At 44.3% G+C, this 16639-nt stretch overlaps 2 protein-coding genes across 5 annotated transcripts in view; one reads left to right on the top strand and one right to left on the bottom strand.

Moving 5' to 3' along the window:
- Positions 1 to 5480, top strand: part of itchb (itchy E3 ubiquitin protein ligase b) — a 26919-nt gene extending 21439 nt beyond the window's left edge. For all 3 annotated transcript variants that reach the window (XM_063016165.1, XM_063016166.1, XM_063016167.1), the window contains 4 exons: positions 414 to 518; positions 1113 to 1209; positions 1353 to 1425; positions 2876 to 5480. In XM_063016165.1, the coding sequence (XP_062872235.1) occupies positions 414 to 518; positions 1113 to 1209; positions 1353 to 1425; positions 2876 to 2975 (375 nt within the window). In that variant the 3' untranslated portion in view covers positions 2976 to 5480. The remainder of the gene's footprint in view (positions 1 to 413; positions 519 to 1112; positions 1210 to 1352; positions 1426 to 2875) is intronic.
- znf341 (zinc finger protein 341) overlaps positions 1 to 16639 on the bottom strand; it is a 17291-nt gene extending 652 nt beyond the window's left edge. Inside the window, exons 1-16 of one of the 2 annotated variants that reach the window (XM_063016168.1) lie at positions 16559 to 16639; positions 14919 to 15026; positions 14643 to 14833; positions 14357 to 14506; positions 13653 to 13868; positions 13252 to 13432; positions 12007 to 12100; positions 11227 to 11432; positions 10289 to 10461; positions 9512 to 9720; positions 9199 to 9295; positions 8683 to 8815; positions 7557 to 7668; positions 7374 to 7444; positions 7007 to 7207; positions 6502 to 6717 (exon numbers count right to left, since the gene is read on the bottom strand). In XM_063016168.1, coding sequence (XP_062872238.1) covers positions 6502 to 6717; positions 7007 to 7207; positions 7374 to 7444; positions 7557 to 7668; positions 8683 to 8815; positions 9199 to 9295; positions 9512 to 9720; positions 10289 to 10461; positions 11227 to 11432; positions 12007 to 12100; positions 13252 to 13432; positions 13653 to 13868; positions 14357 to 14506; positions 14643 to 14833; positions 14919 to 15026; positions 16559 to 16589 — 2389 coding nt within the window. In that variant the 5' untranslated portion in view covers positions 16590 to 16639. The remainder of the gene's footprint in view (positions 1 to 6501; positions 6718 to 7006; positions 7208 to 7373; positions 7445 to 7556; positions 7669 to 8682; positions 8816 to 9198; positions 9296 to 9511; positions 9721 to 10288; positions 10462 to 11226; positions 11433 to 12006; positions 12101 to 13251; positions 13433 to 13652; positions 13869 to 14356; positions 14507 to 14642; positions 14834 to 14918; positions 15027 to 16558) is intronic. The other variant, XM_063016169.1, reaches the window with a different exon arrangement.

Genomic DNA, 16639 nt, shown 5'->3' with positions numbered 1-16639 from the left:
TGCTAAAATATTTGATTCGCTCTTTTATAAGTTTACTGCTGGAAGATATCAGAAACTGCCTTGTGTGGCACAGAACACAAGCGTTTGTCACAGGGTCTGAAAAATCTGGAGTAAACTTTCAAATATTTAAAGTTTTTTTTCCATTTTACCATACATCATTTGCTTTATCCTGGTCAGGGTTGTGGTGGGTCTATATGCAAGGCAGGAATACCCTGGACAGGGCACCAATACATGGCATGGCTTTGTTCCTTAAATAAATGAATAATTATTAATAAAATGCGTTTAGTCATCTTTGTTTGGTGTGAAATATTGTGTTTAAAGATCTGCAATCATTCAAAATTAAAAAGTTGGCTATTCGTTTTTCACAGAGAATAATATTTGGGGTTTGTGTGTGTGTGTGTGTGTGTGTGTAGGTGCTGCTGTGTGGCATGCAGGAGATTGATATGGCTGATTGGAAGAAGAACACAATCTACAGACATTACACACCCAACAGTAAGCAGATCGTCTGGTTCTGGGAGGTACGTAAACTGTAATATACAACCTGGTCAATAATGATTCACGTTCAGTCGTCAACCGCGTGACGTCTGGCTTCGTCTGACATTGTTGACGTAATAAACTGAATAATAATGATGATAATAGCTATGAATTAGTCGACTCCTACATCGTCAGCATTCCTCCTTATGTGGCTCATAATAATTACACACAGCACTCTCAGAAAACATGAAATGCGTTCTGCCCATGCTTCATCTTTTGTATCATTTCTGTATGACATTTACATTCATGCCATTTAGCAGATGCTTTTATCCAAAGCGACTCACAGTTGTGTCCTTATACGGTCAAAGAGAAGTGGTGCTTAATGTACACGCTCATACATAATGTACACTCTCGTGTAGGAATGTAGAATCTAACACACTGCCAGCAGCAAAGCTTTCATTTTAACTTTACTATATTTGTTTTTGAGATTGCTATAGAATACTGTTGAACAGCAAAAATGTATATAGTCCAACAAGCTTGTGGTCAGCCGTCCACATAATTTTGGCTACATATCGTTTACACACACACATTTCTATATACAAGCCTCCAACCGGTCTCTCGAATCTCCTCTGCTGTAGTTTGTTAAGGAGATGGACAATGAGAAGCGAATGCGCCTGCTGCAGTTTGTCACCGGGACGTGCCGCCTGCCCGCGGGGGGCTTCTCTAACCTCATGGGTGAGTGTCATATTTATCTGAATGGTTTTGTCCCAGGTGGCCAATCATTTTAAGCATTTTGGCATGTGCAATGCCGTATTACATAGTTTCTTTAGTTTTTGGTCATTTCATGTCTACCCGAACCCACTACTGTGTTTTTGTAGGGAGCAACGGACCACAGAAGTTCTGCATTGAGAAAACAGGAAAGGAAAACTGGCTGCCCAGGAGCCACACCTGGTGAGAACATTTAAGTCCCAACTGCAGCAGGTACAGGGTGGTGGACAAAATAACAGAAACAGCTTTATAGTGAAGCAAACGCAATATGAGGGTGGCTGTACATGCAAGTGTGTTGACTTCATCAATAGCATGTGTTCATTTAATAAAAGCTCTGCTTTTCAGAGCAGCATGAGGCAACCAACAGAGTTCCAGTAGGGCCAAAAATGAGTAAAGAAATTGCAGGAGCTAATACTAATATGAGTTTTGTAATGTTTTCAAAGGAAAAGGATTGAAATGTCATTTCGAATGTCAAATGTGGACAAACTGGGCCACTGGGCAAATAAGTAGTACATGTATGTATATTTGTAATAATTTAAACAGGAAACACTGTACTGCTGACTGTGTAGTAGGGTGAGGGACGGGTTTGGGCAGCAGTTGTGTGTCTGAAGATGCACCCTTTGAAAAAAAAGAAGATGGACGGACACTGCCAGGTGATAAGAAGCGACTGCAATGGGGAACAATGGGGAATTGGAAACGACTTGGAAAATGGGGGTGGGGGGATTGAAATCATCACTGTTGTGAAAGGAAGGTTCTGTCAAATAAAAATGAGTCAGCAAAACAATGAGTCGAAGCCGCTCAGGTGGCGCAGCGGTAAAAGACACGCGCTGCAACCAGAGCTGGATTTCGAAGGAGCGTCGTTTCGAATCCAGCTCCGCCTTCACGGTCGAGTCTGGGCGGCTATGGACAACGATTGGCCTGTTGTCCGGGTGGGGGGCGGGACTTGAGACCGTAGGGGATGCTCTCTCAGGAACGGGGCGGTCGCGCCCTCTGCTGGCCGGTCGGTGGCGCCTGTATGGAGACGGGAGGGGGTGTGGCGGGGTGTGTGATCCTCCGTGCACGGTACTCTGCCACGCTGCACTCGTCAAGTGTGGGTGATAAGACGGTCGATTGGCTGTGCACGTTTCGGAGGAGGCGTGGAACGGCCTCGTCAGCCCCAATCAGGAGCAGGAATCCGCACTAATGAGAGGATGATCGATGGGATGAAATTGGACGTGCTAAATAAAAAAATAATAATAATAATAAAAAGAAAAAAAACAAAACAAAAAAAACGACGAGTCGAAACTTTCCTCTAGGCATCATCAGAACTACCTTAGAACAGGGTTTTTCAAGCCCTAAAAAAAATAATAATAATTAAATAAACCGGTACGTGAACACCCCCTTGTGGAGGCTTTATGTTACATCTTGTAAACCACAGTGGGACCAGATTGTACAGAGCTTTAATACAAGTACTACACAGGGCAGAGTGTCCATTCAGCTGGATTGGAAATGCAAGAGAGTGGTCTGTAGTGATATTAGCGCATTTAGGGAATGATTGAAGCTGCTCCCATCTTCCACCCCCTGTGTACCAGTGTAGCGTAGCTTTAAAGGATACATCAACACTTCTGATGTCTGCTCTTATCCCCTCCTGCAGTTTTAACCGGTTGGACCTGCCGCCGTATAGAAGCTACGAGCAGATGAAGGAGAAACTGCTCTTCGCTATCGAGGAGACTGAGGGATTCGGTCAGGAGTGACACCAAAGCAAACAGGGAGATTTTATAACTTCTTATACACTGGATATAAAGCCGTCATTTAGCACGCCGATGAACCAACCATCCTCTGTATGTCTGTACTGGCTTTTCCGTTCTGTACCAACGCTTTTCACAACCCTTTTAACTGGAGATTTATTTTATCATACGAGATTTTTATTCATTTAGTTTTAAATACGTTCAATATTTAGATCTGAAATCATTCAAAGCAGCGTCTTCATGGCTCAGGAATCACTGTAACCACACTGGACGTTCCGATCCGATATCACACTCTTCAGTCTTTTACATAATCACTGGCTCTGTGCCGTCTTTAATCTCTCATAATCGTACACTTGATGTTTCCAAAGCCTGGTCAGCCTGGTCACTGTGAAGATATTAAATATCGGATGAGTATCGTTATCAGGTACTCATCTAAAACTAGCATCTGTGCGGCTGGCAAAACGTAATTGTTGCTGTTGTTACTTGTAATCAAGGCTCTCCAGCGTGAACAGAATATTGGATATATTCCTCATGGTGATAAATTATGAATTGTTATGGCCCGTTTTTTACTGCTAAATTACCGAAGTGTTTTGGTTTGTTGCCCATATCGCCCAACACTTTTACCTTTCAGTTATCATCCAAAATAAAAAGAAATTTACAGGCCAGTTAGTCATTGGCTAGATCAGTTCTTGGCCCCAATGATCATGCGATTCTACTTCTATACATCGGTGACGCCAACATTATCATCTGGACCCATAATCATTTGCATTTGTTTCATTGTTCAAATCTCAGTTTGAGGATTTGATTGGCCGCAGTTGTGCTTGCATCGTGACCACGAATACATTCTACCTACGAGGTGTACGGGCAGAAGCAAATCAACAGCACAGCACTCCAAAAAGCCCCTGGTCTTTTATGTTCTACAACAGAGGATCCAGTAGATCCTACACAGAGAACATACTAACGTTTATGTTTTAAAGCCCTTTTTGGAGGCATGTCCCATCCAAATGCACATCATGAACACAATATCTCAAAAGTGATATTGGTACATTGTTAGTTTAGTGGGCACATTTGCAAAAGGCTGTAATGTACACTCTACTGCCAAAAGTATGTGGACACCTGACGAAATTGTTGGCCAAACCATTGCAGTTAGCCCTTCCACTTTTGTGTGTTCAACAGCCCCCGGTCGTTAGTGTGTCTGTGGGAATTTGTGAGGTCATACCTTGGTGTTCCAGCTGGAAGCATATTGTATTCAAAGCGACTTACAGTTATGACTGAACACGATTTTGAGCAATTGAGGGTTAAGGGCCTTGCTCAGGGACCCAACAGTGGCAACTTGGTGGTGGTGGGGCTTGAACCGGCAACCTTCTGATTACTAGTCCAGTACCTTAACCACTGAGCCACCACTCCACGGGTGTCTAAATACATTCAGCTGTAGTGTGTGTATACACTGATAAAGCCCAGACTTCTATAGAAACTTTACTGCACTGTCAATTATAAACTACTGATCATTACTGGGATTTACGTTGTGTGTGGTGAATGAGAAAACGAAGCAAGATGAAGCTTTGTTCTAAAACAACTATCAACTACTTTTCATTACGTCTGGACACACTTTGTGATGGAGCCTGAATAAAGCAGCGCCGGTTTGAAGATTCACTTGTAGAACGAGGACACTCGTACTAAAGATGTGGATCAGTGATGAGCGTCGTCGTTTAATTCAGTCTTGTGAAAATCTGCGTACACCTCTGGTCAAATTCCACGTTTTACGTTTCCACATTTTAATGCAGTTTTATTTTTACCTTGGCATGTAAAAAGATCCCCCCCCCCAATCAGCAACACCCCGGACCCACAGAGAACCCACAGTGAATAGCAGATACTGATTGAGATATACAGTAACTGTGAAGCAGTTGAGATGATGGGGTTTAGTTTTGAGCTGCTGCTTCGTCTTCTTTCTGCCGCTTCTGTCAGGGGCGGCTACAGCTCATCATTTTGTTCTAACTATAACTGTGAGGTAAATTTGATTTATCAGTGTAAATATTTACACACACACACACACACACACTATATGTCTAAAAGTGTGTGGATACCCCTCCTAATGATTGAATTTAAGAAAGGGCACAAATTCCCACACACAGTAGAAAGGCTTACCAGAATCATTATTTTGGAATATAATGTCCAACAAGCTCATGCTCAGGTGTCCCAATACTTTTGTCCATATAGTGTGTATTTTTTTTTCCTGGAGTTGAATCATCAATACTGCATTTTAATGCTAATAATTTTCTGATGCCTTTTTTCTATCACGTTTAAATGATACTGAACAGCTCGACTCTGTAAATGATCTGAATCTTGTATATTGTGTGAATATTTTATCGATCTCTTCTTTAGAGGCTTAAAATGAAGTGTTGAGGCGGCTCGTTTGAAAGCCTCTCCGGATATTCTGCACCTTTACTGGCTGGTTTGTTTGTAAATTCTGTAATAAAAAGGTTGAATAAATAAATAGTTCTATGGGTAAAATGTGGCCTTGTTTTGCTGTCGGTTAACGACTCGAGCGCCCAGTTGGCGAACCCAGGCGTAGATGTGATTGGTTATGTCCGAGGAAAGAGGGGAGGGGGTGGCTGAAGCAGCAGGTTCACAATGGGGAATTGGGAATGACTAAATTGGGAGATAAAGATAAATTAAAAAAACAACATTCACACATCGCATTAACCGCAGCAGCACTTCTCATCGAAGCTCGTCTCTTTATTGAGAAAGTAAAGAACATTAATAGTTTTAATATAAAACAAAACACATAAACCTGCCCACATGAGCTCAAGATTTTTTGAAAACAGGATTTTTTTATGCTATTTTGGCCTCCTAGTCGCATGCAAATGGCATTTCAGGTCACTAAAACAGCTTTTTAAAAATGCCATTTGGGTGTATTTGGAGATTCTGGTTTACTCAGGGGTGGTGCTTGGTTTTAAAAAAGTTCCTTTAGGATTATAACTTGTACATCTGACATGTTTATAATGCAAATGTGACATCAAATATGATGTGATGGTGCAGCGGTAAATTACGCTACCCCACTACCGCTGGGATCCAGGGTTGAACCCCCAGCTGTGCTCCTGACTGGTCAGGCATCTACATACAGACATGATTGGCTGTGTCTGAGGATGGGGGGGGGGCTAGGCCTATGGTCTATGGTGTGTTTGCATTGTGCCCAGTGATTCCAAGGAAACCGGACCCACTTCAACCCTGACCAGGATACTTTTTTTTTTAAATGAAGAAAGATGTATCAGTGCCACCTACTGGTTGCTTTTGACAGCATTTTGATTATGAACACACTGGCTCTGGTACCGGTCAGCTGGGCGTCATCCAGCAGGCACAATTGGCCACCGTGTCTGCCGGGTGGGAAAATGACCGGACTAAGTGGGTGGGGTCTTTTGAGTGTTTTATTCTGAACTGAAAATCATTCGATCAGTTTTTTAAACAGGTGTTTGTTATAAATAAATGTCATAACTGTGCCCCCCTCAGCCAAATTCTTAAAGCCGTCAATCACCATTTGGACCGAATACACTTTCCTCCAGCAGTCCATCTGCTCCTCCACCCCCCTGCAGACCTTCAGCCCTCTCGTCCTCCCGCCTTCCATTCATCATCAGTTCCTCCACCGGGTCCACTGTGGCCCCCCCCACTGCTCCGGCTGAAGCCTCATCTTCCTCGTTATCTTCATCTTCATCGTCTGGTACGGCTGTGTATTCCGCTGCAGGTTCTCCACCTGAGCCCAAGTATAAGGTACAAACACACATTAAAGCTGCAGTACGTAATATCTGAGGATTTGGCGGCCTCTGTGGTAGAAATGTGTAACTGCAAGTGTGCCGTCATTATATAGTATGTGGTCAAAAGAATTTGGACACCCTTTCTAATTAGAGAGTCCAGGTGTTTTAACCTCAATCATTGAAACAGTTTGGGGAAGTCCATACAGTGATGATCTGAACCGAATCCTGACCTGCTGAGGCTGGCCAGGTGTCCAAATACTTTTGGCCATAAATATGCTCCTAATATACCTTCAGCAGCTCCTGCGCCCCCCTCTGATCCCCCTGCCAGTGGGCACCGGTGCTCTCTGTAGTATTTGATGCGGGTAAAGCCCTTGGTGCAGGTGGAACAGCGGAAGCGGTAGTTGTTGGTGTGAGAGCGCTGGTGCTCCAGCATGTGAGCTCGCCGTCTGAAGCTCTTCTGGCAGAACTGGCACTTAAACGGCTTAATGTCTAAACAGATAACACACACACACACACACACACACACACACACATTCCGTCCCAGCACAATTTGGAATGCAGCGAATGAGAGAAACGATGATGATACGCTGCTGGAAATATTCACACTTGTTTGTAAATCGATTATTATTGGTCAATCATCTGTGGTCATTGTTACCCGAGTGAGACAGGATGTGAGCCTTCAGTTTATCCGGCCTGTTGAACTCCTTGGTGCAGCCTGCGTGCGTCCTTTTAAAGTCACAAAAGTAATCATTAGTATCTATCTGTTTCGCTGTAGACAGCGTGACCGGCACATGCACTCACACACACACTCACACACACACCCGACCTTCATCCGTACCTGAAAGGACACTTGTACTTCTTGAAGGGTTCGTGGATCAGCATGTGTCTCTTCACTTTGTCCTTGCGGTTGAACGTGGCCTCGCATACCGAGCATTTGTACGGCTTTTCACCTGCAACCAGAACGCAAAACGAATCATGAGAAACTTACAGCTGAGTCACAGACAGTGAATAAACGAACAAGCCATTACGAGGCTCTAAGAACCGAACAGTAAACAAGATCATCTGGAGAAAAGGGATTAGCCACTGTCTAACCGCATAAAGCTACTAATACGACCCAGTGAAAGTATGAAGCAGACTGACTGACACACTGATCAGCCATAACATTAAAACCACCTTCTTCTGTTTCTCTACATGCTTTGTTAGCCCCCTTTCATGCTGTTCCTCAATGGTCAGGACCCCCACAGGACCACCACAGAGCAGGTATTATTTAGGTGGTGGATCATTCTCAGCACTGCAGCGACACTGACACTGTTGTGCTGGTATTAGTGGATCAGACACAGCAGCGCTGCTGGAGTTTTTAAATACCGTGTCCACTCGCTGTCCACTCTATTAGACACTCCTACCTAGCCGGTCCACCTTGTAGATGTAAAGTCAGAGACGATCGCTCATCTATTGCTGCCGTTTGAGTCGGTCATCTTCTAGACCTTCATCAGTGGTCACAGGACGCCGCCCACGGGGCGCTGTCGGCTGGATGTTTTTGGTTGGTGGACTATTCTCAGTCTAGCAGTGAGAGTGAGGTGTTAATTCACTCATACCAGCACAACACACACTAACACACCAGCACCATGTCAGTGTCACTGCAGTGCTGAGAATGATCCACCACCTAAATAATACCTGCTCTGTGGCGGTCCTGTGGGGGTCCTGACTATTGAAGAACAGGGTGAAAGGGGGCTAACAAAGCATGCAGAGAAACAGATGGACTACAGTCAGTAATTGTAGAACTACAAAGTGCTTCTATATGGTAAAATGGACAGTGAGTGTAGAAACAAGGAGGTGGTTTTAATGTTATGGCTGATCGGTGTAGCTAAACGTAGCATTTAGTAGGTATTTAATATTTTAAATAAATGTATCATCATCATCAGTAGTTTGTGTTATTCAGGATCACTTCAGCAGTGCAGTCGTACCTGAGTGGATTTGTGTGTGCAGTTTGAGGTAGTGCTCCGTCTTGAACAACTTTTTACAGATTTGGCATTTATACTTTCCACCTGCACCATGAGTGACGAGGTGTCTCCGAAAATACCTCTCACACGGGAAGACCTACACACACACACACACACACACACACACACACAATATCAATATTTTCCAAAGTATATGGACACCCCTTTTTATAACAGCCTCTAGTCTTTTGGGAAGGCTTTCCACAACATTTTGGAGCGTTCCTGCATATTTCTGTCCTTTTGGTAAAAAAAAAAGTAACTGTGAATTGCAATCAAAGTTCCAATTCATCCCAAATGTGTTTAATGGGGTCAGGCTGGGATCAGAAAGCAAACTGTCCACAGTTACTACAAAGCTATTTCATATAGCTGTTAGCAATAGGTGTGGCTGAAACACCTAAACTCCATAACTAAGACTGGTGTCCACATACTTTTGACCAAATGTTAAGTGTACACTGGGTTTTTGTGTGAAGTTTGTGGTACCTTGTGGCAGTGAGGGCAGGGGTAGTTGTGTGAGGCGGTGAGGAGGTGCTGCTCCAGAGCTTCCTGTGTGGAGTACTTACTCTGACATTTGTTACACCTGCAACAAACAAAAGTTGATGTTCATCTGAGTCCATTTTATTTGATTAATTCCAAATTTATTGGTCCGATTTGACGGTGAAGCAAATCAATGCGCCAGTCCACCAACACTGAGACCCGAGTTCGAGTCTCAGTAAGGCCACATAACAATGCGGGTGCTTAACGGACACGATTGGGCAACTGAGGGTAGTAGTGGGCGTGTTGGTGAGGTTCTGACCTGTAGTAGGTGCTATCTTTGCGCATGTTCTGCTGCGAACAGAAGCTGTGGGAGTACTGATGCAGACTGAGCTCGAACAGGGTGGGGAACACTTTGGTACAGAGGTGGCAGCGGTAGGTCAGGTGTTCCTGGTGGGAACGGGTGTGTTCCAGGAACAAGTCCAGCTTCTGGAAGGTCTGAGAGCAGGTCTTCACCACACACCTGTAGACCTGTACAGTGCACACGTGACACAGATAGGTTTAATCAAGCTCGATAAATATTTGCACCCCAGCCTGTAAGCGATGTGGCATATTTCCCTCTTTATCTCCCAATTTAGTCATTTCCACTTCCCAGCTATAAATCCACTGCCCCAATCTTATCAAGGAGAGCTGGATGTCCAACTCTTATCACCTGCCAGTGCTGGGTTTCCGCACAGAGAGCCACGCTAAGCTCCATGTGACTGCTGGGCCCTTGACCAAGGCCCTTAACCCTCTCTGCTCCAGGGGCGCCGTACAATGGCTGACCCTGCGCTCTGACCCCAGCTTCTAAAACAAGCTGGATATGCGAAGAAAGAATCGCGTTGTATTGCACACCTGTATATGTATAAATGACAAATAATTCCATTCTATTCCATTCTATTCTATTCTGACAAACACACACACACACTCTCGTGCAGGCGCTTGGACCAGTAGGAAGACACCCAATCCAACCTCCCCTCCCTCAAACACAATCATCTGTGTTTAGCCACGGTGCAAAATTAAAAATAAAACATACGTGAAGACCGAACACTGTCTGCACCTGCTCGTTCTTGTGTTGGGTCATGTGGGATTTCAGCTGGAAGTAGCTGCTGAACTTGGCGGCACAGAACTGGCACTGGTACGAGCTGTCGATCACGATAACCTGCTTGCTTATGGCTTGACTAGGACTCTTTCCTTCTGACTGAGGATCCGCCTCGTCCTGCTCCAAACCTGCTGCAAAAAATGACAGAGGAATAGTCAAACATTTTTAAGCTCAATTATCCACTAAAAAAAGAACTTCATGACAGTGTGTGCTGCTTTGTTTGGGGTGCTTGGGTGCCCTGCTAACCCACCACGGTACATTCGACCTGGACAGGAGTCCAAATAGGCACAATTGGCCATGCCTGAGGGAGGGAGAGTGGAATGATTCTGATAGAGGTGTCTGCGCTAGTACTGCCCTACTTGTGGAATTCATTAGTTGGCTCTCAACTTATCTCCATTTATTTTGTGAATGCTTATTAAGCTCTTATGACAGCTGTATGTAATGTACAGAACGGTAGATGCTTCATGCATGAATGCTCTGGTTTACGTCAGCGTGAGGGATCCTGGGAAAACAGATTTAGGTTGTTTACTAAAGTTAAAGATGTGTTTAACAGCTGCGAGTTTGAAAAACCCCTTGGGTGGGCGCTTGGGTGGTCAAACATGCTACCACTGCAACCACTGAGTTTTCGACCTGACAGGGTGTCCATACAAACACAACTGGGCATGTTTGAGAAAGGGAAGGTCAGACTGGGTCTTACCTGCTAGTATGTGCCTACACAAGTGGAAGGAGAAGGGGGGTCACAAACAGGGAGCTTAGTGTAAGCAGAGCTTATCACACTGGCAGGTGATAAGAAGTGGCGCAGATTGGGCACGTGTCGGAGGGGGAGTGTGGTGATCCAGGGGTTGTGCAAGCGACAGCATAAACTAGATGTTGAGATGAAAGGTAAACGCCGTTACCGTGCTCGTCCTGTCCATCCGCATGCTGCGCTGTGTTCTCCTCTATGATCTCTGGTACAGCTTTGACGGTGATGGGCATTCTTGCTACGGTGCTGTGCACTCCGGCCGGCCAGACCTTGTGCGTCTGCATGTGCTTCTTCACGTTGGATTTTTGGGCGAAAGCTCGACCGCACACGATGCACTGGAATGGTTTCTCGCCTGTGTGACTGCAGGAAAAATATGATAAATACACAACAAGACACAGCACGATACAAAAATGATCAAAATCATCAGACTGCGCTAGGTTTGGGGTTGGGTTGAACCCTCCTGCTTTAGACAAAGACCCAGAGCTCAGTGTTTATGGTCAAAGATATTGGCAGTAACCTAGGATGTTGGGCTGCCGTTGTTCTGCCTCTCACGTACGAACACTCAGGGTTGTTGACAGTAGGGGAAGTGAGAGCTGATAATCCAAAACAGGCTTCACGGCTGTGGTACCTTCTAGACTTCTATTACTGACTCAAGTCAAGGCAGATGAGCTTATTTTCCTTTTGTTTATTTCGGTTTGATTTATTTAGTCGTCGTTCCTTTAATCCAAGACAGATTGGTTCCTTTTAGCTTCGGTCTAAGGTTAATAATATTTGAAGAGTTTGTCCTTGCTACCGTCACCCACGCTGCTCTGTTAATACATCTGTTACAGACCAGCATCTTCTGGTGCTGGTGCACAGTACTAATGTCACATGGGTTTAGCAGAAAAACTGTGTAAACAATCTGTGAACAAATGTTATGGATTTCCTCTTTTACCTCCTGATGTGCTGCTGCAGGTCAAAGTTTTTGGTGAACACCTTGTCGCAGAAATTGCACTTCAGTTTCTGACCTTTAGCTTTCATATGTCCTGCTGAAAGAAAACACGGCAGCATAAATATTCTACAATATTTATTTATTCATTTAAGGCACTCACACATTCACTCACTCACCTACTCACTCTCTCTCACACACATTCACTTACGCATTCTCACTCACTCATACTCATGTACGTACCTACTCACTCACACATTTACCTACTCACTCTCTCTCACACACATTCACTTACGCATTCTCACTCACTCATACTCATGTACGTACCTACTCACTCACTCACACATTTACCTACTCACTCTCTCTCACACACATTCACTTACGTATTCTCACTCACTCATACTCACGTACTGTACGTACCTACTCACTCACTCACCTACTCACTCTCTCTCACACACATTCACTTACGCATTCTCACTCACTCATACTCATGTACGTACTTACTCACTCACTCACTCACTCATACATTTACCTACTCACTCACTCACTCATACATTTACCTACTCACTCACTCTCACATATACACTAACACATTCTCACTTATTCATACTTACATACTCACTCACACATTTACCTACTCACTCTCTCACACACATTCACTCACTCACTCACACATTTACCTACTCACTCTCTCTCACACATTCACTTACGCATTCTCACTCACTCATACTCACGTACGTACTTACTCACTCTCTCACACACATTCACTCACTCATTTACCTACTCACTCACACTCACGTACGTACCTACTCACTCACTCACCTTTTCACTCACATTTACCTCCTCACTCACTTACCTTCTCACTCTCTCTCACTCATCCTCACTCACTCACACATTTACCTACTCACTTACTCACCTACTCACACACTCTCTTACCTACTCATTCACACATGTACCTACTCACTCACTCACCTACTCACTCACTCATACTTGCGTACGTACCTACTCACTCACTCACCTTTTCACTCACATTTACCTCCTCACTCACTCACCTGCTCACCTACTCATTCACACATTTACATACTCACTCACTCACTCACTCACTCACCTGCTAACTCACCTGCTACATTAATCACTATATAGGTGAACTGGTGAAGTGTACGTGTGTGATGTATAGAGAGCACTATCCAGGATGAGTTACTACCTCACCTCCAGTGTCAAACTCACCACAAACCTCACCAGAATCCATACCTTCATGGGCTTTCTTGTTGTTCCTGGTCTTTCTGGGGATGATCACCTTGTCGTATTCGTTCAGCTCACTGAGGGTCGCCGTGTTGTTGCAGCTCTTGGGTTTCTGTGCTGGTTTTGCAGGATTGTAAACTGGACCACTGCTGAACGCTGCAGTCTGGTTCTCCACACACTGACCAGCACCCTGAAACACACGTCCAAAACACTGATTAACACAAACTGGTATCATTAAAAATGTCTAAAAAATATATATTATGATATTGCTACTATTATAATTACATATGATGTTCAGTCTGCTGTGAACGATTAAATCACCGATGTCAAAATAATGCAAACTACAACCTTTTTCATGTATTTTATTTTGTGTGCTCGCTCAAACAGCCTCCATAAATGCATCACTGTACCTGTACAGACTGGAAGGGTTGCAGACCCAGAGTGTGAATCTCTGCATTTCCTCCTCCAGACATCGGAGGCAGAGTGCTGTACACCTGTACCACTGAGCTGTTGTTACTGGAGGGAACCTGGGAGGAAAGGGGTGGAGCTTGGGTCGGTGGTAGTGGCTGGGCAGCCGGTGGGGGGTGCTGCATGTACGATGCTACACTGGGCATGCCCAGATTGCTCTGTAGGAAAGATACAACATTTACGAGTCAAGCTTGGAATGATTTGAATGAGGTAGCAATGCTGCCAAGTCTACAATTGGTTTGTGAGTCGTTTTTTTTGCTCTTGCGCCTGAGCCCTGTGAAGTGTTGCACAAGTTCTTGCTATGTTCTCTCGTTTAAAGGTTGAGAAGAAAACCAACCGGTCAATTTATGCAGAAACAAATGATGTCTGGATGCTCAGATAGAATCCACACACCCCCAAAGCAAGTCAAGCAAGCTTTCCAGCACCATGCGATTATGGGCTGCCATGCAAGAAAGAACCACCCGCTCTAAAATCTGGTATCTGCATGGTAGACTCTGACCTTAATGCTGGCTTGCCTGTAAGGGTGTGAGGGTTCCTACAGCAGACAACGCCACAATCTTGTTCTCACAGGGTCAGTTTTGCTCGACGAAACTGATCGGCAGCGACTTGACGTTAACCTCACTTGTTCAGACGGAAATTGGTCTACCTGAGTGGAAGCCTGCATGGCGGCCATCGAGGTGTCCATAGACGTGAATGCTGAGATGGCAGACATGAGGACCTCGTCGCTGACCAGAACGTTACCCTGTACCAGTGTGTGCGTGAGAGGAGATGGAGGCACGGTGATGTACGTCGAAACCTGCATGGATATGCACAATAACATTTCATATAAACGTCAACAAAGAAAGTGCATGGAAATGCCTAGATATCGATTAAATATTGGGTTGCTGAACATAGCCAATGATGGGACACACTGTGTTTAGGAACATGGGTACCTGTCTGTTCGTGGGTGGCTGTGGCACAGCACTGACGGAGGGCACGGGTGTGTAGGTGTTACTGGATGCCAGTGACACGGTGGCTAGCGAGGGTGCATTCGATTGGCATTGCTCCCTCTTGTGCATCATGAAGGCTGGCAAAGAGTTAAACTGCTTCTTACACTTGCCACACAAGAACACATCGTCATCATCTGCAAAAAATAAAAAATAAAGTATTTGCTTACACTAAGAACTCACACATATTATTGGATGTGTCAGAATGAACCCACTACATACCCATTGGCTGGATGATGGTCCCCGAAACACTGTGATTACTGGGATCAGGGACACCAGCTTGGCCATCCAGGAGTGACTGGACAGCAAGGACAGTCTGGTTGTCCATGCCTGCGGAGGAGTAAAACAGAAATAAAGAAGGAAAGTTAATTGTTTGTTAGGATTTTAACGTCATGTTTTTCACACTTTGGTTACATTCATGACGGCAACGGTAGTTACTCATTACACAAGATTCATCAGTTCACAAGTTTATATCGAACACAGTCTTGGACAATTTTGTATCTCCAGTTTACCTCACTTGCACGTCTTTGGACTGTGGGAGGAAACCGGAGCTCCCGGAGGAAACCCACGCAGACACGGAGAGAACATGCAAACTCCACACAGAAAGGACCCGGACCTCCCCACCTGGGGATCGAACCCAGGACCTTCTTGCTGTGAGGCGACGGTGCTACCCACTTAGCCACCGTGCCACCAAAGGAATGTTAATGTAGGTGTGAAATATGACTGGCGTGACCACATACAATAACACAATGCAAGGCCATTAGTATGTGGACACCACTTCTATCGAGGGGCCTTCTATGTTCCATGCTTCCATGTTTAAAATAATTCAAAAATAAAAACAAATGCAGACAAATTAGAAAGAAATCTCACAACAAAGCACCCAGAAACATTTAAGCTTATGAATGAACATGTAAGATTCAGCAGCCCCTGGTGTAAAGAACACTGGCCGTGGATCCTGGAGCAGTGACATAGCTGGAGCACAACACATATTCTAGAGTGACAAAACATGCTTCACTTTGTCACAGTCTGATGAACAAATCTGGCTTTGGGTGTCGCTAAGAGAATGTGAAAACTGGATACCAAAGTACCATCTGTAAAGTGTGGTGGCGGATGTATATTCAACTGAGGCTTTTTATTGATGGTGTCAAGTCATTTTATTTTGCATTTGATACCAGTTGTTTACACAATCGATAAGGTGAAGCATTAGATGGTGTTCTTATGGACTTAATGCTTTCGACAAGACATAATATGAGCACGAAGGACAGACAGTGATCAACAGCCTTGAGTCCTGACACATAATCGACGTTCCTATTCATCCCAAAGTTGTCCAATGTGGCTCTGCGAGTTCCTTAACAGCAATCTTCTCTCTAAAAACCTCACGCTGGGCAGAAGGGGCATCAATTCTGAAACAGGAATGGGTCTTTCCCAAAGTGTCAAACAGTTAGAAGTGTGTGATTTAGTTTATTTAATTGAATTTATAGCTTGTGTGTGTAAAGCCGGGTGTCTCGCTCTTTCGGCTACTCGCCATTCTCCCTCCGCCATGTTGTCTCTCAAGCCCAGTGCTGTTCTAACATTATAGCTTCCTCCCCTTCTGTTCTAATCAGTTCATGATTAATAAAACTACACAGATAAATAAAACCCACCATAACACCACGAAATATAAAAACTATACATTAAATTAAAGAATATTAAACATTTTAAGGGGTTTTAGAGCACGAATGAACCAGTGTGCTGTTCTGTATTGAGCTGCTCTGATGAGGTAAGGAAAACAAGGAAGAGAAACACTGACCTCACACAAACACCTAAATGTCCGACAAAATATTACAAATAAAAATAAAATAGTCAAACAGATAATTATTTACCTTCTAAAACTTCAAATATAGCTTGCGACATGATGAAGTAAGCAGCTCTGTGCTAATACGGAGGCAATTCTGATCTGCCAG

Source organism: Trichomycterus rosablanca, chromosome 19, assembly GCF_030014385.1.
Source record: "Trichomycterus rosablanca isolate fTriRos1 chromosome 19, fTriRos1.hap1, whole genome shotgun sequence".
NCBI lineage: Eukaryota > Metazoa > Chordata > Actinopteri > Siluriformes > Trichomycteridae > Trichomycterus > Trichomycterus rosablanca.
Note: the sequence above shows the minus strand (reverse complement) of the source record. Positions and strands in the feature narration are given on the sequence as shown.